General features: G+C 47.2%; 2 protein-coding genes across 2 annotated transcripts; one reads left to right on the plus strand and one right to left on the minus strand.

Moving 5' to 3' along the window:
• Positions 1-284: 284 nt before the first annotated feature.
• On the plus strand, positions 285-7,066 carry ugcg (UDP-glucose ceramide glucosyltransferase). The gene is made up of 10 exons (XM_075456225.1): positions 285-557; positions 2,752-2,896; positions 3,010-3,112; positions 3,313-3,414; positions 3,501-3,613; positions 3,704-3,882; positions 3,962-4,048; positions 4,297-4,404; positions 4,956-5,034; positions 5,299-7,066. The coding sequence occupies exons 1-10, from the start codon at positions 460-462 to the stop codon at positions 5,467-5,469; spliced, it is 1,185 nt and encodes a 394-aa protein (XP_075312340.1). The 5' UTR covers positions 285-459; the 3' UTR covers positions 5,470-7,066.
• Positions 7,067-7,159: 93 nt separating this feature from the next.
• Positions 7,160-22,737, minus strand: LOC142373137 (polypyrimidine tract-binding protein 3-like). The gene is made up of 14 exons (XM_075456224.1): positions 22,600-22,737; positions 21,650-21,707; positions 21,411-21,577; positions 20,467-20,610; positions 20,148-20,309; positions 14,025-14,135; positions 13,794-13,950; positions 13,627-13,686; positions 10,068-10,180; positions 9,952-9,985; positions 9,779-9,871; positions 9,463-9,685; positions 9,284-9,361; positions 7,160-8,815 (listed from the first exon to the last, which is right to left on the minus strand). Exons 1-14 carry the CDS (start codon positions 22,720-22,722, stop codon positions 8,683-8,685), a joined length of 1,656 nt encoding a protein of 551 aa, XP_075312339.1. The 5' UTR covers positions 22,723-22,737; the 3' UTR covers positions 7,160-8,682.
• Positions 22,738-23,534: the final 797 nt, after the last annotated feature.

Below are 23,534 nucleotides of genomic sequence, written 5' to 3' on the forward strand. Positions count from 1 at the left end.
AACAACATAAAGAGGTGTGTAGAAACACACTGACGCAGGAGTGATGACACAGACATGTCTCGTGCAGACTGAGATTAAACTTTTATTTTTATTTTTTATGAGGCTTTTATTTTGAAGTCTCCCGGAAGCTGCGTCTTCTCCGCTCGTCCCGGTGTTTCCGGTGTTTCCGCCGTCATGCTCACTGTCGGTCAGCTGATCGCCGGTCGGTCTGCTGACTGTCAAACCCCAGACACCCGCTCCGCGACCCGGACACCGCACCTCCAGGCTGCCTCCGCTCCCTGACGCCCCGCTGCCGGAGCACCTCCGCAGCGCATCCCTGAGCTCCTCCCGGCGGCACCCAGAGGCCGGATCTTCGGCCTGAACGCCCCGGACTCTCACCCCTGGTCCCGCTCCGCGGTCGGTCAGCTGCTCCACTCCGTCCCGGACCCGTGCGACCCGAGGCGGCTCCCGCTGAGCGCCATGGCCCTGCTGGACCTCGCCATGCAGGGCCTCGCCGTGTTCGGCCTCATCCTCTTCCTGGTGCTGTGGCTCATGCACTTCATGTCCATCATCTACGTGTGAGTGAACCGCGAAGCTAAGCTAAGCTAAGCTACACAGCCGGGCCGCGGCTTGCGGCTCCGGGCTAACGGTTCCGGGCTAACGGCTCCGGGCTAGCGGCTCCGGGCTAACGGCCGCCCTGGTTTCTGTGTTTATGGCCGTCTGTGTGTGTGTCTCCCGGCGGCTCCGGTCTGAAAATAACCCGGTTTCCCTCTCTGCTTTGGGGCGGCGGCTCTCCGGATCTGCGGCAGCCGTTAAACCTCCGTGTCTGGACGGTTAGCTGTTGGGGCGTTATCCGGTTAACCGCTAGCCCGGTGAACGTTAGTTAGCTGCTGCCGGGGAAACAAATTTAAATAACTGACGATAAATGATCTATCTGGAGTGTTTTAAACTGGGCTAAAATAAGTTTAATTTAATAATAAATTTAATTTCAGTTGGTTCCGTCACGACTTGTAGCTTTAAAAACACAAGTTCCTGTTTCTTCTGTTAACGCCGGATCTCATTCAAAAGTTCTGAATATTTAATCGCGTTTTGTCCGGATCCGTTGTTCCAACATGGTGGAAACTAACGAAATATTGTGTTTTACTGGTATTAGACTGCTCTTTAATTCGGCTATAAGTCAGCTCGGGTTTCTATATCTTTTTCCGCTAAATATGTATGTTTTGGGGGTGTATTTCAGGGTAATTGCAGAAAACTCCATCAGAGATGATTCAGTGACTAAGTATGTGTGGTAAAAGTTAAGCTGGTGGTGTGGACATCGGGGGCTTTCCGGGCAACTCTTGCTCCACCACTTTGGGCGGATGTGAGCTCAGAGAAATCAGGTTTTAGACGTTTCCCTGTTCCGTGCACCTGATCTGAATGACTGGCTTTCCTCACCACTGAACTGGATCAGGGAAGCATCTCAAACATGCCGGGCAGTGGGTCCCAGGACCAGGGCCAGGGCTGGGGCTCGGTGTAAGCCTAACCCTAAACACACATGGTGTGATTCTGTGGGGCTTAAAGAGATTCCAGGAGTTCCAGGAGTCGCCCCTCTGGTCTGTGGAGGTCACCTGACTCCTCTGAGCTGTTCTATAAATCCTCTGAAATGTTAAAGAGTCTCTGGTCCTGGTCTGGTCCTGCTCTGGTCCTAGGGATGGGAATTGATAAGATTTTTACGATTCCAATTCCATTTTCGATTCTGCTTAACGATTCGGTTCTTTGTCGGTTCCCTTATCGATTCTCATTTGGAGAAAAAGGACAACAAACCGGTCGATTAGCATCAACTTTGTTTAGTTTAGAAGTAACACGAGTCATGAGCTCACAAACCCAACAACGGTGAGGTCCACATTGGTCTATCCTGGCCTGGGTAATTGAACTCTTCCTGCTCTGGTGAAAGGAGAAGCTGGAGGTAGAGGTGAACTGGGGGTAGTACCACCAGCCTCTGGCTCTGAGCCAGTCAGGCTCTGCCTCTCATGATTTCACCTAAATGTAATGCCTGAGAAGGCATTCATTTAACCTTAACCGTTACTAACAGCAGCTTTTACAATGAGGCAAATGGTGCTAACATGATAGGCAGTGTTTGTTAGTTACCTGCAGTGTTAGCCGAGGACATGCTAACGTTGCTAACGCTGCTGGGTTCAGATTCCCCAACGTTAGTCCGGAGCGGATCGAAAACGCGACATTCATTCATAGTTATTGCATGTTGGTAGTATTTCCTTCCTTTGGTGAAATATTCACTTTGCAAGTTGCCCTGTTGTCGTCTTTTTTAGGGATGTGGAACCAAACTTTCGAGCGTTTGTACTGCTTTGGCGCCATGTTTACTGTTGGCTGCTGGCTGCGCTGGACTCGCCACGCAACGTTGCGTGGTGACGTCATTCGCACCCACTGGAATCGATAAGGGAATCGTTTGCAAAAATCGCCAAACGAGTCCAAGGAATTGAAACAATGGGAACCGGTTCTCAACAAGAACCGGTTTTCGATTCCCATCCCTATCTGGTCCTGTTCTGGATAACATTAACTCGCTTGCAGTGCATGCTGGGAAAGCTGGAGCCCTTCGGACCTGGAACCATCATGGAAAATGAGTAGAAGAGCTGCAGATGTTTGTGGGATGAGGGAGGGCAGATGTGTCAGGTGATCAGCATCCTGTGCTCTGATTGGCTCACAGCTCCACCTCAGCCAGCCAGTAGTAGCCCTGTAGGCGTGTTGTAACTCCTCCCTGTTTCCTCCACCTTCCAGGCGCCTCCATCTCCACCAGAAGAGGTCGGAGGTCAAGCAGCCCTTCGCTCAGATGGCCGGCGTTTCGCTGCTGAAGCCGCTGAAGGGCGTTGACCCCAACCTGATCTCCAACCTGGAGACCTTCTTCACTCTGGATTACCCCAAGGTGAGGAGCCCCCCCTGAGCCACCCCCGGCTGCATCATGTGACCTCAGCCCGCGGTCACCTGTCCCCCAGGTGTGTTCGGTAACCTCGGTAACAGGTGTGTGTGTGTTTGCAGTATGAGATCCTGCTGTGTGTCCAGGACCAGGACGATCCAGCTGTGGACGTCTGCAAGAAGCTGCTGGGGAAGTACCCCAACGTGGACGCCCGCCTGTTCATCGGTGAGAGCCCGCTCTTTGTTTACGCTTTGTTTGTTTGTTTGCTCTTTGTTTACTCTTTGTTTGTTTGCTGTTTGTTTACTCTTTGTTTATTTGTTTCCAGTTTGTTTACTGATTGTTTGCTGTTTGTTTACAGTTTGTTTGCTGTTTGTTTGTTGTTTGTTTACCAAAATTAGCGGCTAACTTTATTATTTGGTTGTCAGGGGGCAAGAAGGTCGGAATCAACCCGAAGATCAACAACCTGATGCCGGGTTATGAAGGAGCCAAATACGGGCTGGTGTGGATCTGCGACAGCGGCATCAGAGGTCAGAACCAGAACCAGAACCAGAACCAGAACCCCAGCCTTACAGCAGAGGCTAACTACCTGTGTGTGTGTGTGTGTGTGTGGCAGTGAAACCCGACACCCTGACAGATCTGACCAATCAGATGACAGAGAAGGTGGGCCTGGTCCATGGGCTGCCGTATGTTGCTGACCGCCAAGGTTTCGCCGCCACTCTGGAGCAGGTAAAGCTGACCGGTCAAAGTTTTCCTCGCTCACCTGAGCGGACCCTGGCTGACCCTGGCTGACCCTGGCTGACCCTCACCTGTCTGCAGGTGTATTTCGGGACGTCGCACCCCCGCTCCTACATCTCGGCCAACGTGACGGGGATAAAGTGCGTGACGGGGATGTCGTGTCTGATGAGGAAGGACGTCCTGGATCAGGCGGGTGGGCTGGTCGCCTTCGCTCAGTACATCGCCGAAGATTACTTCATGGCCAAAGCCATCGCCGACAGGTTAGCACGTTAGCATTAGCACGCCACTAATGTGGTTTCGTCCAGTTCGTCGTGTCACAGTTCCTGTTTTTATCCTCAGAGGCTGGAAGTTCTCCATGGCAACGCAGGTGGCGCTGCAGAACTCTGGCCACTACTCCATTGGTCAGTTCCAGTCCCGCATGATCAGGTGAGCTCCCAGGGCAGCGTCTGATTGGCCGTTAAATGACTGAGGTGGTGTGATGTTTCTGACCTGAGGGCTCAGATCGCCTCAGACTTACCGGGGTTTAGCCGCATGATGCAGCATGATGTGAAGCTGTGGGTGGAGCCAGAGGTGGAGGCTGTTGGTTCTGTTGTCATGGCAGCAGGGTTCTATGTGGGAGCGGCCATGTTGTCTCTGTCAGCAGCTGCTGGTGTTAATAAAGTTTGTGTGTGCAGGTGGACTAAGCTGCGGATCAACATGCTTCCTGGAACCGTGCTGGAGCCGGTCTCTGAGTGCTTCCTGGCAAGCCTCATCATTGGCTGGGCTGCTCATTACGTGTTCAGGTACAGCCAATCACAGAGCAGCAGCAGCATGCTGGGTAAAAGCTTTCTGTGGCTCAGGAGAACCCCATCGTGTCACGTGACATCAAAACAGCCTAAAGGTGGTGTCACGTGACATCAAAACAGCCTAAAGGTGGTGCCACGTGACATCAAAACAGCCTAAAGGTGGTGCCACGTGACATCAAAACAGCTTAAAGGTGGTGCCACGTGACATCAAAACAGCCTAAATGTGGTGTCACGTGACATCAAAACAGCCTAAAGGTGGTGCCACGTGACATCAAAACAGCCTAAAGGTGGTGCCACGTGACATCAAAACAGCCTAAAGGTGGTGCCACGTGACATCAAAACAGCCTAAAGGTGGTGCCACGTGACATCAAAACAGCCTAAAGGTGGTGCCACGTGACATCAAAACAGCCTAAATGTGGTGTCACGTGACATCAAAACAGCCTAAAGGTGGTGCCACGTGACTCAGCTTTGATGTCATGTGATGTCTTGTGATGGTGTAAAAATTCGGTCCTGAAACGTGTGAAACTGAGCAGAACTCTTGTGTTCAGGTGGGACATGATGGTGTTCTTCATGTGTCACTGCCTCGCCTGGTTCATCGCCGACTACGTCCAGCTGACCGGAGTTCAGGTAAAATGTCCTGATGACCTTAAATGTCTGAATGTTGGTGTCGGAAATAAAGATTCAGATTCATTTAATCAGAATTTCAGTTCGTAAAAAGGAATAAAATAATTATTTTGAGTTTGGAAGAGGATCCATAATTGATAATTATGGTCCCGAGTCTCAAGATATTTACCAACGCTGAGCCTCTCCTCTTTGCTACCAAACAGAATGATCTCATAATATTTTGATTGATTGATGGATTGATTAACCGATTGATGACTTCATCCGCAGGGCGGTCCCCCGAGTTTCTCGAAGCTGGACTTCGCTGTCGCCTGGTTCATCCGAGAGTCGATGGCGGTGCAGATCTTCTTGTCGGCGCTGTGGGACCCGACCATCAGCTGGAGGACCGGACGCTACCGGCTGCGCTGCGGCGGCACCGCCGAGGAGATCCTGGATGTGTAGTTACCATGGCAACCTGCCGCGCTCTCTCCTCATCGTCACAGCGAGGAGGAGAAAGAGACTGACGTTTGCTTTTTTTATGAGAACAACTGAAGAGTGTCTGTGTTTTTATCTATTTATGTTCCTTTCGGTGCTAAAAACAAACGACCACGACGCGAGCCAATGAGAGAGCAGGAAACAAAACAGGAAGTGATGCATCGCACCGATCAGAAAACAGGAAGTGATGCATCGCACAGAGCAGCAAACAGGAAGTGATGCATCGCACAGAGCAGCAAACAGGAAGTGATGCATCGCACAGAGCAGAAAACAGGAAGTGATGCATCGCACCGATCAGAAAACAGGAAGCGATGCATCGCACCGATCAGAAAACAGGAAGCGATGCATCGCACCGATCAGAAAACAGGAAGCGATGCATCGCACCGATCAGAAAACAGGAAGTGATGCATCGCACCGAGCAGCAAACAGGAAGTGATGCATCGCACCGAGCAGCAAACAGGAAGTGATGCATCGCACCGATCAGAAAACAGGAAGTGATGCATCGCACCGAGCAGCAAACAGGAAGTGATGCATCGCACAGAGCAGCAAACAGGAAGAAAATGATCCAATCAGGACGGGCAGGGTGGACTCTGATTGGCTGGTTTTCTTTCATCAGCTTTTTTTTTTCTCTAATGGAGGCGGAGTTACTGACAGGAAGTCAGTGTTTCATCTTCACTGCTAATCACAAGCTCCGCCCACATCGCATGTGCAAGGAGGAGGAAACTGTGAGCGCCAGGTGAGCTCCCCTGCGGAGGGAAACGGGTTTCAATCGTCGTTGATAACCAGTTGAATGTTTTCCTCACACGGATCAGTGACCCGGTCAAACCGGTCCAGGTGGAAACACGCCGCCGCCGCGCTGAGGGAAAACACCTGCACACCTGTCAGAGTCGCCCTGGTACGGCGAGCCGGCGGGCCCAACACGGGGCTTCTCTCAGGTGCATCTGAGCAGCTTTCAAATAAAAACACGACGGAGTCGAACCTGCGACTCTTTCTGCCTTTAACGAGTCTCCGCTCACCTGCTGCTTCGTTATTTAACTTCAGAAAACTTTTCTCGAGGATTTCGATCGGGCCCCAAACGTTTAAAAAACGTCCGATCTGTTACGTCAAAAGAAAAAAAAAAAAAAAAAGGATCCAAGTAAAACCAGAAGAAACGACCGTCTTGGTTTTCTGAAAGTTTGTGGCGCGAATATAAAAAAAGAAACGGAAGCGGCCAATCAGATTCCAGTATTCTGACGTTAAAACGGTCGAAACATTTCAGCGAAGAAGACGCAGGACCAAACAAACGTGAAACATTTCTGCAGCTGGTTGTAGTCTAAACACTGTGTGCGTGGATGAGTGTGTAGCTTCACTGTTAGCTGTTAGCGCTTAGCCTCCGGGGGTCCAATGATGACGTCATCGGTTGCGTCGGACGGACCCTCGTCGGATCAGTACGACTCTTATTTGTATATTTTTGTTTGTTGTTTTTTAAATGATAAATGTCTGCTGTAGTCTACAAACTGACCAATCGCAGCTCAGGATTGTGTCGACATAGGAACAATAAAGTTTTATCCTTTTAAAACTGAAACTTGTTTGTAGAAAGTCGCCTTCTTTGTGATTGGCTGAGAGCGCTGACAGTGGGCGGGGCTCCGGCACAGATCACAACCATGGTTTTATTGATTTATTTTTTTATTTATTCATGCTACAACTTCCTGTCACACTCTCAGAATAAATATCCAACAAGCCCGGACGACCCCTCCCCCGCCTCCCATCATGCACTGCTCCATGTTAAAAATATTTAATGTAAAAACAATGATCCCACAATGCACCACGGCCACCTTACATTCATCAGAACAGAAAACAGAAGACGTAAAAAAACATTCAGCAGGTTCCATCGTGGGTGAAGAGACGCCGTGTTTCAGGACAGCCGGCGCCACCTTCCAGAGCTCGTGTTAACTTATTATTCGTGGTGGGAGGGGCCTAATTAGCATACTGCTACAGCTGAGCCCCAAGATGAATTCTGCCCCCAAACTTTTATGTTTCCTTAAAAACAAAACTACAAATGACAAAGAAATGATTCAGAGCAGGTTTTGGGCAGCGCCTGAACTACAGAAGCCCAGAGGGGTTAAACAGAAATGGTCCGAAACAAAAGTGGCGGTTGCATCAGTCCTGAACCTGAACTGAAACCGCTTTGATTAAAAAGAGAATCCCGGCTGTCCCTAAAATGCAACATGGTAGTCAACAGGAAGTGATGTCATAATGAAGAAGTGAACCGTTCCAGTTTGAAGGCACAAAGACTTTGGCTTGTTGAGACAATGTTTGTTGCATTTAAAGTTTCAGAGTCAAACTTTGAGCCATTTCACAAATCATTACCGATTAAAGAGACTTTAAGACAACGAATAAATTAAAACATTTAAATAGAATCTGCTGCTTCCTGCTTTTGTGGCTTTTTTTTTCCCTGTTTCACAAACAAAAAAAACGACAAACAGGAAGTGAAAAGAAGAGTCAGGGCTCTGCTGTAATCTGCTGATCAATACAGACTGACGGGATGGATCCTCCCACCAGAGACGGCTTCTTTCAGACAAACGGAGTCATCACACACAGGTGGGACACCAGAAACTATCACATGTTGAACAGTATAAATACACCCGGGATTAAAAAACCCTCCCACAATGTTCACCAGCAGAATGACGGATCAGAAATAAAGTTTCCACCTCGGTGGAAAAATTCTACAAAAACTCACAAACACAAAGCTCCAACAGCCCGTAAAAAAAAAAAGCTAAAAGAAAAAATCTGAAAAATAAGGCACAGAAGACAGTTTGTGGAGGCCACCAACATCCTGAAAATAACCACAAGAAGAAGAATTCCAGCCAATCAGACAGCAGCTTGGTGGAACTCTGTGGAAACGTTTAAAAAAGGATGAAGACAGAAAAATAAATAAACATTTTGGGTTGAAGGCAGCTTCTTTCTTCTTCTGCTCCCTGTTGGACTCCATTACCCACAATGCTCTGCTGCTCAGGAATGTGCTCTGTAGTCATGGAGACGAGCTCCGTCCGCATCATCCTGCGCTCCGTAGGCGCAGAGAAAAAAACGCTCTCCCATTGGTCTGTCCACGGGCCGGTCGGAGGGCCTGCAGTCTGATTGGCCGAGCTCCGGAGGGGGCGGGTCAGATGCAGTCTGATTGGCTGCTGAGGAGGGGGCGGGTCAGATGGTGGACTTGGAGAAGGAGACCCGGAGGTGCTGGTTGTGGTCCAGCTGGTGGTCGTGCAGCGCGATCAGAGCCTCGATGGCGTCCTCCACCGACGCCAGCTGCATCAGAGCCATCTTCCTGTCCTTCCTGTGACATCACAGGAAGTGACATCATTACTCAAGTCAAGTCTATTTGTAGCACATTTCATGTACAAAACAGTTCAAAGTGCTTCACATAAAATAAAAGCATTGCAGCAGGGAGTGCAAGAAGCATTAAAAACACATAAAAGAATATAAAGAGAAACAAATAAAATAATTGAAAGAATATAAAGAAACAAATAAAATAATAAAAATATATAAAGAGAAAGAAATAAAATGATTAAAAGAATATAAAGAGAAAAAAATAAAGTAATTAAAATGATAAAAAGAAACAAATAAAGTAATTTAAATACATAAAAGAATATAAAGAAAAACAAATAAAATAATTTAAATACATAAAATAAATTATAATATAAAGAGAAACAAATCATAAACCACATTTCTGGAGCTAAAATAAATAATTATTAATAATAATTACAGTGAACCGGTTAAAAAAACTGCAGGAAGCTCCACTCACTGGAAAAACTTGAAGGCTTTAACCACGAATCCTGCGGAGGAGAATAAATCCTTCAACACCTCCTCACTGGCCGAAGAGCTAGGAGACAAGGACACAAGGAAGGACACGAGATGAGGAAGGACACGAGATGAGGAGGGCCAGAGGCATCAGGCCGGCGCCGCTGAGGAGGCGGGACTTACGGGATGTTGGAGAGGTGCAGCGTAGCGGACGGAGGGAAGATGTTGTTGAAGTTTTTGGACCCAGGCTTTTTGAAGCGGTGGAGGGCGGAGCCTGAGAAGTCCCGGGTCAGCGCCTGCTCCTCTTGCCCCGCCCCCCCGCGGGGCAGCTGCACCACCGGGTGCTTGGACAGCGTCACCCGGATCACGTTGCCATGGAGACGCTGCCCGTTGAGGTGGCTCATTGCTGCCGGGAGAAAAAGAACAACATTAAAGTCTGAGCTTCTGGGCTTCTGCTCTCAGAACTTATAAACAATAAAAAAATAAAAGTGTGTGAGACCGAGCTGAGCCTGAGTGGCGTCGCTCATCTGAACCAGAGCGTTTTCCTTCTTGTTGAAGAGGATTTTCACTCTCTGCACGTCCCCGTAAACACCTGGAAACACACAGAACAGCAGAACTCAGGAGCACTGACGCTTTATTCTGAGGTTAAACAGATGTGAAACGTTTCCTCACCGAACAGGACGAAGAGGCCGTGTGGCGAGACGCTCTGCAGAGACAAACAGGTTCAAGTTAGGTCACAGAACTGAGCTCTGATTGGTCAGCCAGTGTGTGACAGTGTGAACTCTGACCTCCGGGTTCAGGTTCGACACCAGCAGCACCGAGTGGACGGTGGGAGGCGCCATCTGCAGCGCGACACGAGGAGGAGACACCAGGGAGCCTGGGACGGGCGCCACGGACAGACCTGAGGACAGAAGGAGTGGCGATGTGAGAGGGTGGACCATCATGCTAACCGCTAGTTAGTCACAGAAACACAGAGGCTACGCTGCTACATGCTAACCGCTAGTTAGTCACAGAAACACAGAGGCTACGCTGCTACATGCTAACCGCTAGTTAGTCACAGAAACACAGAGGCTACGCTGCTACATACTAACCGCTAGTTAGTCACAGAAACACAGAGGCTACGCTGCTACATACTAACCGCTAGTTAGTCACAGAAACACAGAGGCTACGCTGCTACATACTAACCGCTAGTTAGTCACAGAAATACAGAGGCTACGCTGCTACATGCTAACCGCTAGTTAGTCACAGAAACACAGAGGCTACGCTGCTACATGCTAACCGCTAGTTAGTCACAGAAATACAGAGGCTACGCTGAAGTGTGTTTTATTAATGTGGGAGTGGCCAAAGCTGAAGTGTGTTTTATTAATGTGGGCGTGGTCAAAGCTGGAGTGTGTTTTATTAATGTGGGAGTGGTCAAAGCTGAAGTGTGTTTTATTAATGTGGGCGTGGTCAAAGCTGGAGTGTGTTTTATTAATGTGGGAGTGGTCAAAGCTGAAGTGTGTTTTATTAATGTGGGAGTGGTCAAAGCTGAAGTGTGTTTTATTAATGTGGGCGTGGTCAAAGCTGAAGTGTGTTTTATTAATGTGGGCGTGGTCAAAGCTGAAGTGTGTTTTATTAATGTGGGCGTGGTCAAAGCTGAAGTGTGTTTTATTAATGTGGGAGTGGTCAAAGCTGAAGTGTGTTTTATTAATGTGGGCGTGGTCAAAGCTGAAGTGTGTTTTATTAATGTGGGCGTGGTCAAAGCTGAAGTGTGTTTTATTAATGTGGGCGTGGTCAAAGCTGAAGTGTGTTTTATTAATGTGGGAGTGGTCAAAGCTGAAGTGTGTTTTATTAATGTGGGAGTGGTCAAAGCTGAAGTGTTTTAATGTGGGCGTGGTCAAAGCTGAAGTGTTTTAATGTGGGCGTGGTCAAAGCTGAAGTGTGTTTTTAATGTGGGCGTGGTCAAAGCTGAACTGCGTTTTATTAATGTGGGAGTGGTCAGAGCTGAAGTGTTTTATTAATGTGGGCGTGGTCAAAGCTGAAGTGTTTTATTAATGTGGGCGTGGTCAAAGCTGAAGTGTGTTTTAATGTGGGCGTGGTCAAAGCTGAAGTGTGTTTTAATGTGGGCGTGGTCAAAGCTGAAGTGTGTTTTTAATGTGGGCGTGGTCAAAGCTGAACTGCGTTTTATTAATGTGGGCGTGGTCAAAGCTGAAGTGTGTTTTTAATGTGGGCGTGGTCAAAGCTGAACTGCGTTTTATTAATGTGGGCGTGGTCAAAGCTGGAGTGTGTTTTTAATGTGGGAGTGGTCAAAGCTGAAGTGTGTTTTATTAATGTGGGCGTGGTCAAAGCTGAAGTGTGTTTTTAATGTGGGAGTGGTCAAAGCTGAAGTGTGTTTTATTAATGTGGGCGTAGTCAAAGCTGAAGTGTGTTTTATTAATGTGGGCGTGGTCAAAGCTGAAGTGTGTTTTTAATGTGGGAGTGGTCAAAGCTGGAGTGTGTTTTTAATGTGGGAGTGGTCAAAGCTGAAGTGTGTTTTATTAATGTGGGCGTAGTCAAAGCTGAAGTGTGTTTTTAATGTGGGAGTGGTCAAAGCTGGAGTGTGTTTTTAATGTGGGCGTGGTCAAAGCTGGAGTGTGTTTTATTAATGTGGGCGTGGTCAAAGCTGAAGTGTGTTTTATTAATGTGGGCGTGGTCAAAGCTGAAGTGTGTTTTATTAATGTGGGAGTGGCCAAAGCTGAAGTGTGTTTTATTAATGTGGGAGTGGCCAAAGCTGGAGTGTGTTTTATTGATGTGGGCGTGGTCAAAGCTGGAGTGTGTTTTATTAATGTGGGAGTGGCCAAAGCTGGAGTGTGTTTTATTAATGTGGGCGTGGTCAAAGCTGAAGTGTGTTTATTTTAATGTGGGCGTGGCCAAAGCTGAAGTGTGTTTATTTTAATGTGGGCGTGGTCAGAGCTGAAGTGTGTTTATTTTAATGTGGGCGTGGTCAGAGCTGAAGTGTGTTTTATTAATGTGGGCGTGGTCAAAGCTGAAGTGTGTTTTATTAATGTGGGCGTGGTCAAAGCTGAAGTGTGTTTTATTAATGTGGGCGTAGTCAAAGCTGAAGTGTGTTTTATTAATGTGGGCGTGGTCAAAGCTGAAGTGTGTTTTAATGTGGGCGTGGTCAAAGCTGAAGTGTGTTTTAATGTGGGCGTGGTCAAAGCTGAAGTGTGTTTTATTAATGTGGGCGTGGTCAAAGCTGAAGTGTGTTTTCTTAATGTGGGCGTGGTCAAAGCTGAAGTGTGTTTTTAATGTGGGCGTGGTCAAAGCTGAAGTGTGTTTTCTTAATGTGGGCGTGGTCAAAGCTGAAGTGTGTTTTATTAATGTGGGCGTGGTCAAAGCTGAAGTGTGTTTTTAATGTGGGCGTGGTCAAAGCTGAAGTGTGTTTTCTTAATGTGGGCGTGGTCAAAGCTGAAGTGTGTTTTATTAATGTGGGCGTGGTCAAAGCTGAAGTGTGTTTTATTGATGTGGGCGTGGTCAGAGCTGACGTGTGTTTGATTAATGTGGGCGTGGTCAAAGCTGAAGTGTATTTTTAATGTGGGCGTGGTCAAAGCTGAAGTGTTTTATTAATGTGGGCGTGGTCAAAGCTGAAGTGTGTTTTATTAATGTGGGCGTGGTCAAAGCTGAAGTGTGTTTTTCATGTGGGCGTGGTCAAAGCTGAAGTGTGTTTTTAATGTGGGCGTGGTCAAAGCTGAAGTGTGTTTTTATTTTATGTGGGTGTGGTCAGAGCTGGAGTGTGTTTTATTCATGTGGGAGTGGTCAAAGTTGAAGTGTTTTTATTTTATGTGGGTGTGGTCAGAGCTGGAGTGGGCGGCACCTAATGGTTTCTGTTTTTATTTATTTGAAAAATAAAAAAACGCCCGTTGTCAGCAATGCCCGGGCCCGCCTCTCAGCCGCCACTCCGACTTTCCCCAGTGGCCACTCGTGGTATTGCAAAAATAAAAAATAAATTAATAAATAATCGCCTGTGGCCCAAAAAGCATTTTAAAAGAGATGCCTGTATGGGCCGCATAACAACTTCATTGAAATCAACGGCGGCCATTTTGCGGTCCGTTATCCAGTTAATATGATACATTCATGGTTGTCAGTCTGTTGGAGAAAAACTGAGCTTAGCAAGGACAGAAGAAGAAATCATTCAAATGAAGTGCCAGTGGGTCGAACTTTATTTAAACATCAGGTGGGAACGACATGAAGGACAACCCTACCCAACAGAACGAACGCCACCTGCCTCCAAATGACTGTGACGGCGTTTATGAGCAATAGATGTCTTATGACAGGTGATGAAAACATTGAGAAATTTTTATTTCTAAAATTAGACCAAGCATGACTCACCTGTGTGCTGGTGGAAGGTGGGGGGGAACGCTGCTGCTCCGTATGGCGGCAGAGCGACACCTGAAACACACAAAGGTGGAAACCAGCTGTTTTTTAAGCCCCGCCCCTGAACAGAGCTCCAGAGGACACCCGGTGGTCAGCCGTGGTATTACATCAACAACACCTACCGAAGGCGGCGGCGGGCTCCAGCTCCCCGGTCGGCAGGTCGGCTCTGGTGAAGTCGCGGCTCTTGTCGTTGTTGTACTTGACGTTGAGCGCGCTCAGTTTGGAGAAGTCGATCCTCAGTGTGCAGCAGCCGTTGTAGATGTTCTGACCGTCCAGAGACTGAAAGACAGAGCGCCATCAGCCCGTGTGACCTGTAGCATGTGTGAGTGTGTGAGGGCGTGCATGTGACTCACAGCCTTGGCGTGCTGAGCGTGCACGGTGTCGCTGAACTGAAGCAGCGCCTGAAACTGATTGTTTCTGGTGAAGGTGATGATTTTCAACACTGAGCCGAACTTACTGAAGATCTGAAGGAAAACAACAACAATAACAAGTAAACAAGAATGATACAGGAAAACATCAACAAGTAAACAAGAACAATACGGGGAAACAACAACGTGTGCACAAGAATGATACAGGAAAACAACAACATGTAAACAACAACAATACAGGGAAACAACAACATGTAAACAACAAGAATCATACAGGAAAACAACAAGAACATGTCAACAAGAACAATACGGGAAAACAACAACATGTAAACAAGAACAATACAGAAAAACAACAACATGTAAACAAAAGGATAAAGGAAAACAATAACATGTCAACAAGAACAATACGGGGAAACAACAACATGTCAACAAGAATAATACAGGAAAACAACACGGACATGTAAACAAGAATAATACAGGAAAACAACATGTAAACAACAACAATACGGGAAAACAAGAATAATACAGGGAAACAACATGTAAACAACAACAATACGGGGAAACAACAACATGTAAACAAAAGGATACAGGAAAACACCAAGTAAACAAGAACATACGGGGAAACAACAACATGTAAACAAGAATAATACAGGGAAACAACAACATGTAAACAACAAGAATTATACAGGAAAACAACAAGAACATGTCAACAAGAACAATACGGGGAAACAACAACATGTAAACAAAAGGATAAAGGAAAACAACATGTAAACAGTCCCAGACCCAAGATTAGTTTGAGCTCTTTTGAATCTCTGATTCTCAGTTTTTCCCACGCAAAGTGGAAATCCCAGAAACCTCTTGTGTTTGTTGTTGTGTATCATCCACCTGGCCCTTATTCTGAGTTTCTGTCTGAATTCTCAGAGTTTTTATCCCAGTTAGTGCTGAGTACAGATAAAGTCATTGTAGTGGGTGACTACCTAAACTTTACTCCAGCAGCACTTGACTCTCTTGTTGACAGCACTATAGTTTCAATGCGTACAGCACTGGGCAATGTTGCCCCTCTGAAAAGGAAGGTAATCAGTCAGAAGAGGCTGGCTCCTTGGTATAATTCACAGCTGCGTGCTTTAAAGCAGACTGCAAGAAAGCTGGAGAGACAGTGGCGTTCCTCTAATTTAGAAGAGTCTCAATTAGTCTGGAAAAATAGTTTAATAACGTATAAGAAAGCCCTTCCTAAAGCTAGAACTGCTTATTATTCATCATTGATAGAAGAGAATAAGAATAATCCCAGGTTTCTCTTCAGCGCTGTAGCCAGTCTGACTAAGAGTCCGAGCTCTGCTGAGCCAGTTATTCCTTTAACTCTCAGCAGTGATGATTTCATGAGCTTCTTTATTAATAAAATTGTTTCTATCAGAGAGAAGATTGATGGAGTCCTTCCCACTATTATCAGTGATGTATCATCAAGTACAGCAGCTTTAGAAGTATCTTTAGAACCTGATTTGTATTTAGACGGCTTCTGCCCAGTTGATCTCTCTGAACTAACGACAGCAATAGTCTCTTCTAAACCATCAACTTGTGTTTTAGACCCAATCCCAACCAGACTGTTCAAGGAGGTTTTCCCATTAATTGACACTTCCATATTGGATTTGATCAATCTGTCTTTGTTGACAGGATATGTACCTCAGCCTTTTAAGGTTGCTGTAATTAAACCTTTACTTAAAAAACCTACTCTTGATTCAGAAGTGTTGGCTAATTATAGACCTATATCCAATCTCCCTTTTATGTCTAAAGTTCTTGAAAAAATAGTTGCAGCTCAGCTTTGTGATCACTTACACAGAAATAATCTGTTTGAAGAGTTTCAGTCAGGATTCAGAGTGCATCATAGCACAGAAACTGCACTGCTGAAAGTTACCAATGATCTCCTCTTAGCCTCTGATAGCGGACTTGTGTCTGTGCTTGTCCTGTTGGATCTCAGTGCTGCATTTGATACGGTCGATCACAGTATCTTATTACACAGACTTGAACATGTTATTGGGATTAAAGGAACTGCATTAGGCTGGTTTAAGTCATATTTATCTGATAGATTTCAGTTTGTTCTTGTAAATGAAGAATCTTCCTCACACACCAGAGTAAGTCATGGAGTTCCTCAGGGTTCTGTGCTTGGACCGATTCTTTTCACTTTAGACATGCTTCCATTAGGTAACATTATTAGACAGCATGGCATGAATTTCCATTGCTATGCTGATGATACTCAGCTGTACTTATCTATAAAACCAGATGAACCCAATAGGTTGGTCAGACTACAAGCATGTCTTAAAGACATAAAGACCTGGATGACTCAGAACTGTCTGCTTCTAAATTCAGACAAACTGAAGTCGTTATCTTTGGACCTGAGCGCTTCAGGGAGAAATTGTCTAGCTATATAGTTACTCTAGATGGTATTTATTTCGCTTCTAGTTCTACAGTGAGGAACCTTGGAGTTATTTTTGACCAGAATTTATCATTTGACTCGCATATAAAACAGGTTTCTAGGACTGCCTTCTTTCATCTTCGTAATATTGTTAAAATCAGGAACATCTTGTCTCAGAGTGATGCAGAAAAACTAGTCCATGCATTTGTTACTTCAAGATTGGACTACATCAACGCTGCGATGCAGAAAGGTGGAATTCCAGGATTTTCTGGATGTCTGGAACACACTGGTGTTCTCACCCAGATGATCCGTGAGGCCAAGACCAGAAACGGCAACCTAACAGTAGTCTGGCTGGATCTGGCCAATGCCTTTGGATCTATTCCTCATGCCCTAATCCATACAGCACTAGACCACTACCACATCCCTCAACACATCAAGGGAATGATCACCAGCTACTTCAGTGGAATCCAGATGCGATTCAAGACGGCCCATTTTACAACTCGGTGGCAGAGCCATCCTCTTTGTCATGGGAATGAATTTGCTGATAACATCTGCAGCAAAGGAGGCAAAGGGCCCAAAGATGGAGTTAGGCATTCAACAACCCTCAATAAGGGGCTATATGGATGAGCTTACTGTGACAACCAGAACCCATGTGGAGGCGAGATGGGTGCTAACGGTTCTGGACCAAATGGCAACATGGGCCAGACTGAAGTTCAAGCCAAAGAAATCCCGAAGCATGGTGATCAGAAATGGAAAATTGACCAACAAGTTCAGGCTGCATGTGCAAGAGGAAGTGATCCCATCGCTAGAGGAAAACCCAATTAAGTGCCTCGGAAAGTGGTTTGATAACTCACTGGCCGATCAGAACAACATTGTCAATATGAAGAAGCAGACAGAGGAATGGTTGAGTAGGATTGAGAAGTCAGGACTGCCAGGGAAATTTAAAGCGTGGCTCTATCAACATGGGCTGCTGCCAAGACTCACATGGCTATTGACTGTGTATGAAGCCCCGATGACAAGCGTGGAAGGAATGGAGAGAAAAGTTAACAAGCATCTCCGGAAGTGGCTGGGGATTCCTCCAAGCTTCACTTCAGTAGGTCTGTACATTAGATCAGGACAGCTTCAACTTCCTCTGACATCCGTGGTAGAGGAGTTTAAAGTTGCGAAGTGCAGAGTCGTTATGACCTACAGAGACTCCCACGATGACCAAATCAAAAACGCAGGGATCGTTACGAGATCCGGCCGCAAGTGGGGAGCTGAGTCAGCGGTCGCACAAGCTGAAAGCATGCTGAAGATTCGCGACATCATTGGAGCACCATGCATAGGAAGGCAGGGTCTTGGAACATCCCATTTCCAGCAGTGGAGCAAGGCAGGAACCAGGCATAGAAGAGCAATGATTCAGGAGGAGGTTAGAAGTCTGGAGGAGGAAGGGCGAAAGTCAAAGGCTGTCGCGCTATCTTCCCAAGGAGTCTGGACCAAGTGGGACCTCCCCAAGCAGAAGATTACTTGGGCAGACCTATGGAGGCTGGAACCGTTCCGCATTTCCTTTTTACTACGATCAGTGTATGACACACTCCCGACCCCAGCAAATTTGCACAGGTGGGGACTGACTGAGAGCCCACCGTGCAAACTTTGTGGGGAGAAAGGAACCATGGCGCACATCCTGTCTGGGTGTAAAACTGCACTTGCCCAAGGAAGGTACAGGTGGTGCCATGACAAGGTGCTCATGACACTTGCCAACACCCTAGAGCAGGAGAGGAAGAAGAAATGGCAACATCCAAAGGCAACAGCAATCCAGTTTGTAAGGGAAGGGAGGAAGCCACCAACCACAGGTACAGCAAAACCTAGCCTGCTGCAAAAGGCCCAATCCTGGGAAATGAAGGTCGACCTGGGGGGAAGGCTGAAGTTCCCACAGGTTGTCCAGACATCCCTGAGGCCGGATGTGGTGCTGTGGTCGGAAGAAGCCAAGAAGATCATCCTCATAGAACTTACTGTCCCATGGGAAGAGGGGTGTGAACAGGCTTTTGAACGGAAAAGCTCAAAGTATCAGGACCTTCTGCACGAGTGTAGGGAGAAGGGATGGCAGTCATGGCTGTTCCCAGTCGAGGTCGGCTGTCGAGGTTTCCCTGCCCAGTCATTGTGGAAAATGTTCACAGCCATCGGATTGGGAGGGAGGGAAAGAAAGATTGCAGCTCGCAGGATGGGGGAGGCAGCGGAAAAAGCGTCGTGCTGGTTATGGAGTAGGAGGGAGGAGGCTAGCTGGAAGCCAGGAGGAGGAGATGGGTAGTGACTTGGCCACCACTACCGACCCACCACCGGGAGGCTGTTGTGGTTCAGGGTTGAAACAGCCAGTGAACGGTGGATGCCACCTGATGACATCAAGTCCTCCTGGCCAAAGCTACATTCACTTAGGGTGAATGAAGGAGAAGCATCCTCGGATGTATGTTTAATCTAATTCTTTATTATTGGGCTGTCCCACATATTCTCTGAAAAGCCTTCAGTTGATCCAAAATGCTGCAGCCAGAGTTCTGATGAGAACTAACAGCAGAGATCATATTTCTCCAGTTTTAGCTTCTCTTCATTGGCTCCCTGTTAAATTCAGAATAGAATTTAAGATTCTTCTCCTTACATATAAAGCTCTTAATGACCGAGCTCCATCATATCTTAAAGATCTCATTGTAAGATATTTTCCTAACAGAGCACTTCGTTCCCAAACTGCAGGTTTACTTGAGGTTCCCAGAGTTTCTAAAAGTAGAATGGGAGGCAGAGCCTTCAGTTATCAGGCCCCTCTCTGTGGGACCAGCTGCCAGTTTGGGAGGCAGAGCCTTCAGTTATCAGGCCCCTCTCTGTGGAACCAGCTGCCAGTTTGAGAGGCAGAGCCTTCGGTTATCAGGCCCCTCTCTGTGGAACCAGCTGCCAGTTTGGGAGGCAGAGCCTTCAGTTATCAGGCCCCTCTCTGTGGAAACAGCTGCCAGTAAATGTCCGGGAAGCAGACACCCTTTCCACTTTTAAGACCAGGCTTAAAACTTTCCTTTTTATAAAGCTTATAGTTAGGGATGGCTCAGGTGATCCTGAAACATCCCATAGTTAAGCTGCTATAGGCCCAGGCTGCTGGGGGGCCTCATCTGTCACACCTTTCCTCACTTTACTCTCTCTATGTGTATGTGACATTATTGTGGTCATTAACTCGTGTTTCCCTGTTCCAACAGATATCCTTTGAATGGTGTTGCAGTGCCCTCCCCCCCTTTCTGTCTTCTCAAACCCCAGCTGGTGGAGGTGGATGGCCACCCTTCCTGAGTCTGGTTCTGCCAGAGGTTTCTTCCTGTTAAAAGGGAGTCGTTTCTCTCCACAGTCGCCTCAGGCACGCTCAGGACGGGAGATTGAACCGAAAAAGAAAAAGTTTTCAGTGCAATCTGTTGGTTTCCTTAGCTAGAAAATTGTTTTTGAATTGGCTCTATATGAACGAATTGGATTATTTTATGAATAATTATGATTACAATAAATTGAATTCCAATTGGCTTGAATTGGCTCGAACGCTTGGATGACATTTGTTGTATTTGGCGCTATATAAATAAAAATGAATTGAATGTAAACAATAATACAGGGAAACAACAACATGTAAACAAAAATATACAGGAAAACAATAACAAGTAAACAAGAATGATACAGGAAAACAACATGTCAACAACAACAGTTCTGACCTGCTGCAGGACCTCCAGAGTTACCGGGTAAAACAAATTCTCCACGATGATTCTCAGGACAGGACTCTGAGCAGGAGCTAAGCCACGCCCTTCTCCTACTGACGCCATGTTCCCAGAATGCACTGCTGCTGCATTGATGGCCTGCAGCGCCAAATGAGCCCTCTGTCAACAAACAAACAATAATTTAAAAGATCGGCTGCGTGTTGAATTGGTGAAAGAAAAGAGGAGCGAGATCAACTGTAATCAACACTTAGTGGCTCAAAGTGATGATGAGCGGTGAGGGAGGTCATGTGGGCGGGGCCAAGCTTCTGCTTTTCACCTGATTGGTCAGATTGTCAGTTTTTAGTTCTCGATGGGTGGAGTACTGAATGAAGACTGGCTGGTTCCTGATGGTGGGCGTGGCCGAGGTGTAGTAGTTCACCATGGTAACAGACGCTTCCTCTGACGCCATCTCTAAAAATGCCTGAAAACAGAGATCACAATCGGATCACTCAACGGATTTTAAACTAATATTTAAATACAAAAATAACATAAAATTTACAGGTTATGTAAAACTTATTTCCCCTTCATATTTACACAAAACAAATATCTGTTTGGTTTCAGCTGTTAGCCGTGAACTGTTAGCAGTACGTCACTAGCTTTAGCAGTAAGGTTAAATGTTAGCTATTAGCAGTGAACTGTTAGCAGTACGTCACTAGCTTTAGCAGTAAGGTTAAATGTTAGCTATTAGCAGTGAACTGTAAGCAGTACGTCACTAGCTTTAGCAGTAAGGTTAAATGTTAGCTCTTAGCGTTAAACTGTAAGCAGTACGTCACTAGCTTTAGCAGTAAGGTTAAATGTTAGCTCTTAGCAGTAAACTGTAGCAGAAAGTTGTTTTGTGTGTTTTATTTATCTGGTAATTCCCGGATGTGTCGCATTTTGTCCTTTCTGTTGAGCCATGTAAGCATTGAAGAACCATTGAGTTGTCAAATGGTTTAACAGGATAAAGGCTTTTGAAATCACTATTGTTTCATATTTTAAGTTACAAACACATTTTTTGCTATTTCAAAGGTTCATTAAAAGTAAAATAAATTCGAAAAAATGGTTGTTGGCTTATACTAGGGTGACCAAACGTCCGTATTTCACGTCCTGTCCCGGGCGTCCCGGGAAATACGGACGTTTGGTCACCCTAGCTTATACCCAAATGTATGTCTAACATGTGTTGGTATCACGTTAGCGGTTAGCAGAAAGCTATCTGCTAGCTCCTGGCTCCTTGTTGGTTACCTGGTTTTTGGCCGTCAGCGTGATCAGCTTGGTGACTCGGCCAAAGGGAAGTGCCAGAGCGAGCACTTCCTGTTCAGAGATGTCAGCAGGTAGGTGACGCAGGTGTAGGACCCGAGAAGGGACGCACTGAGCGCACTCAGAAACACACAGACTTTCACTGCCATCCACTGCAGACAGACAGAGGTGAGTAAGAGTGGACAATCATGACAAACACTCCCACCTGCGTAGAGAGAACTCACCTGTGGACAGGTGGGCGGAGCTCATGTTCGCAGAGCAGCCGGCAGACGATCTGAACTCCTGCAGAGGACACACTGATGAGTTCCTGCACCTGATCAATCAGCTCATCCCTGGAATAAACTCATCTAATGTCAGCTGATGGACGAAACGAGGCGGAAACTTCACCTCTGAAAGATTCTGGGATTCGTTAAACCAGTAAAAATGTAAAACATGTCAGCTATGTGAAGTCCCAGAACAAAAAGCTAATAAAAAAATCAGTTAAACGTGTCCAGACTTCTGACTGGTGAGTTACTCTAAAACGTTAAAAAAGTTCATTTTTCTACACCTGCTCAGGTAGGTTCACTATAGAAGCCCGTTTCCGCCACAGTAAATTCAAAACGACGAAATTAATTATAATAATAAATAAATAATTATGAGATAGTATTTCTAAATTTAAGTGGCGGAAACGGGCTTCCACAGTTCGCACAGCTCGAGTCCCTCAGTTTAATTAACAGAACCGGATGTTGGTATTAAATGATAAATTATTAATTCCATTAATCCTGGAACTTTGTCCCGGAGCAGCTTGGGGCTCATCAGCGGTCTCTATGGAGGCGTTTCGGGTCGTTAAAGAGATCAAAACACGAGCTCATTCAACGACAGATTCCACTGACCGCGGGATCTCGCAATCGTCGCGAGATTTCAGTTAAATTAGACCTCTGCGCTGTTTGCTCGCGACAATTTTCACAAAAATAAAAGCAGCAGAACGTGGAACACAAGCGACAAACGGCGCGAGGGAAGCCGTTTGGGTGGAAACACCAACAACAAAAAGAACAAACAAACAAACAAGCGGAGGGGGGAGAGGCTCGCGCAGGTGCGGCTCAGTCACCAAGGAAACGGAGGGAGGAAAAACGGCGGCAGGAACGAACGTGCGCGAGGGGTTCAGGAGAGGTTCGGGAGGTTGTCTCGCGCTCACCCGTCCATGGTCCGCGCGGAGGAAACAGCCACAGGGGAAGAGTTGTTGTGGTCCGCGAGACTCCGCTGCCACCACGGAGAATGGCGAGCTCACTTCCTGTTTGATGACGTCACGATACAACATGGCGGGGGGACACACCTCAGATGTAATCAGAAAAGGAAGATTAAAAAAAAAACAAAAAAAAAAACAATTACATGAAATAAAGTGATAATAAAAACTGGATGGATTTTACATAAAAAGATCAAAATTAAAAAAATCTGAATTTAATCATCTGGAACAGAATGTAAGGAGCTTCAGTTAGGATGAACAAACAACAAGAAAAAAGAATTCTATCATTCAGCCGTTGCTCTGCAGGCCGGAGCCCATCCCAGCGGGACCGGAGCCCATCCCAACGGGCCGGAGCCCATCCCAGCGGGACCGGAGCCCATCCCAACGGGCCGGAGCCCATCCCAGCGGGACCGGAGCCCATCCCAACGGGCCGGAGCTCGTCCCAACGGGCCGGAGCCCATCCCAGCGGGACCGGAGCCCATCCCAACGGGCCGGAGCCCATCCCAGCGGGACCGGAGCCCATCCCAACGGGCCGGAGCCCATCCCAGCGGGACCGGAGCCCGTCCCAGCGGGGCCGGAGCCCATCCCAACGGGCCGGAGCTCGTCCCAACGGGGCCGGAGCCCGTCCCAGCGGGGCCGGAGCCCATCCCAGCGGGGCCGGAGCCCATCCCAACGGGCCGGAGCTCGTCCCAGCGGGGCCGGAGCCCATCCCAGCGGGGCCGGAGCCCATCCCAGCGGGGCCGGAGCCCATCCCAACGGGCCGGAGCCCGTCCCAGCGGGGCCGGAGCCCATCCCAGCGGGGCCGGAGCCCGTCCCAGCGGGGCCGGAGCTCGTCCCAACGGGCCCGGAGCCCGTCCCAGCGGGGCCGGAGCCCATCCCAGCGGGGC

The sequence above is a fragment of the Odontesthes bonariensis genome, chromosome 22 (genome assembly GCF_027942865.1).
Source record: "Odontesthes bonariensis isolate fOdoBon6 chromosome 22, fOdoBon6.hap1, whole genome shotgun sequence".
Lineage (NCBI taxonomy): Eukaryota > Metazoa > Chordata > Actinopteri > Atheriniformes > Atherinopsidae > Odontesthes > Odontesthes bonariensis.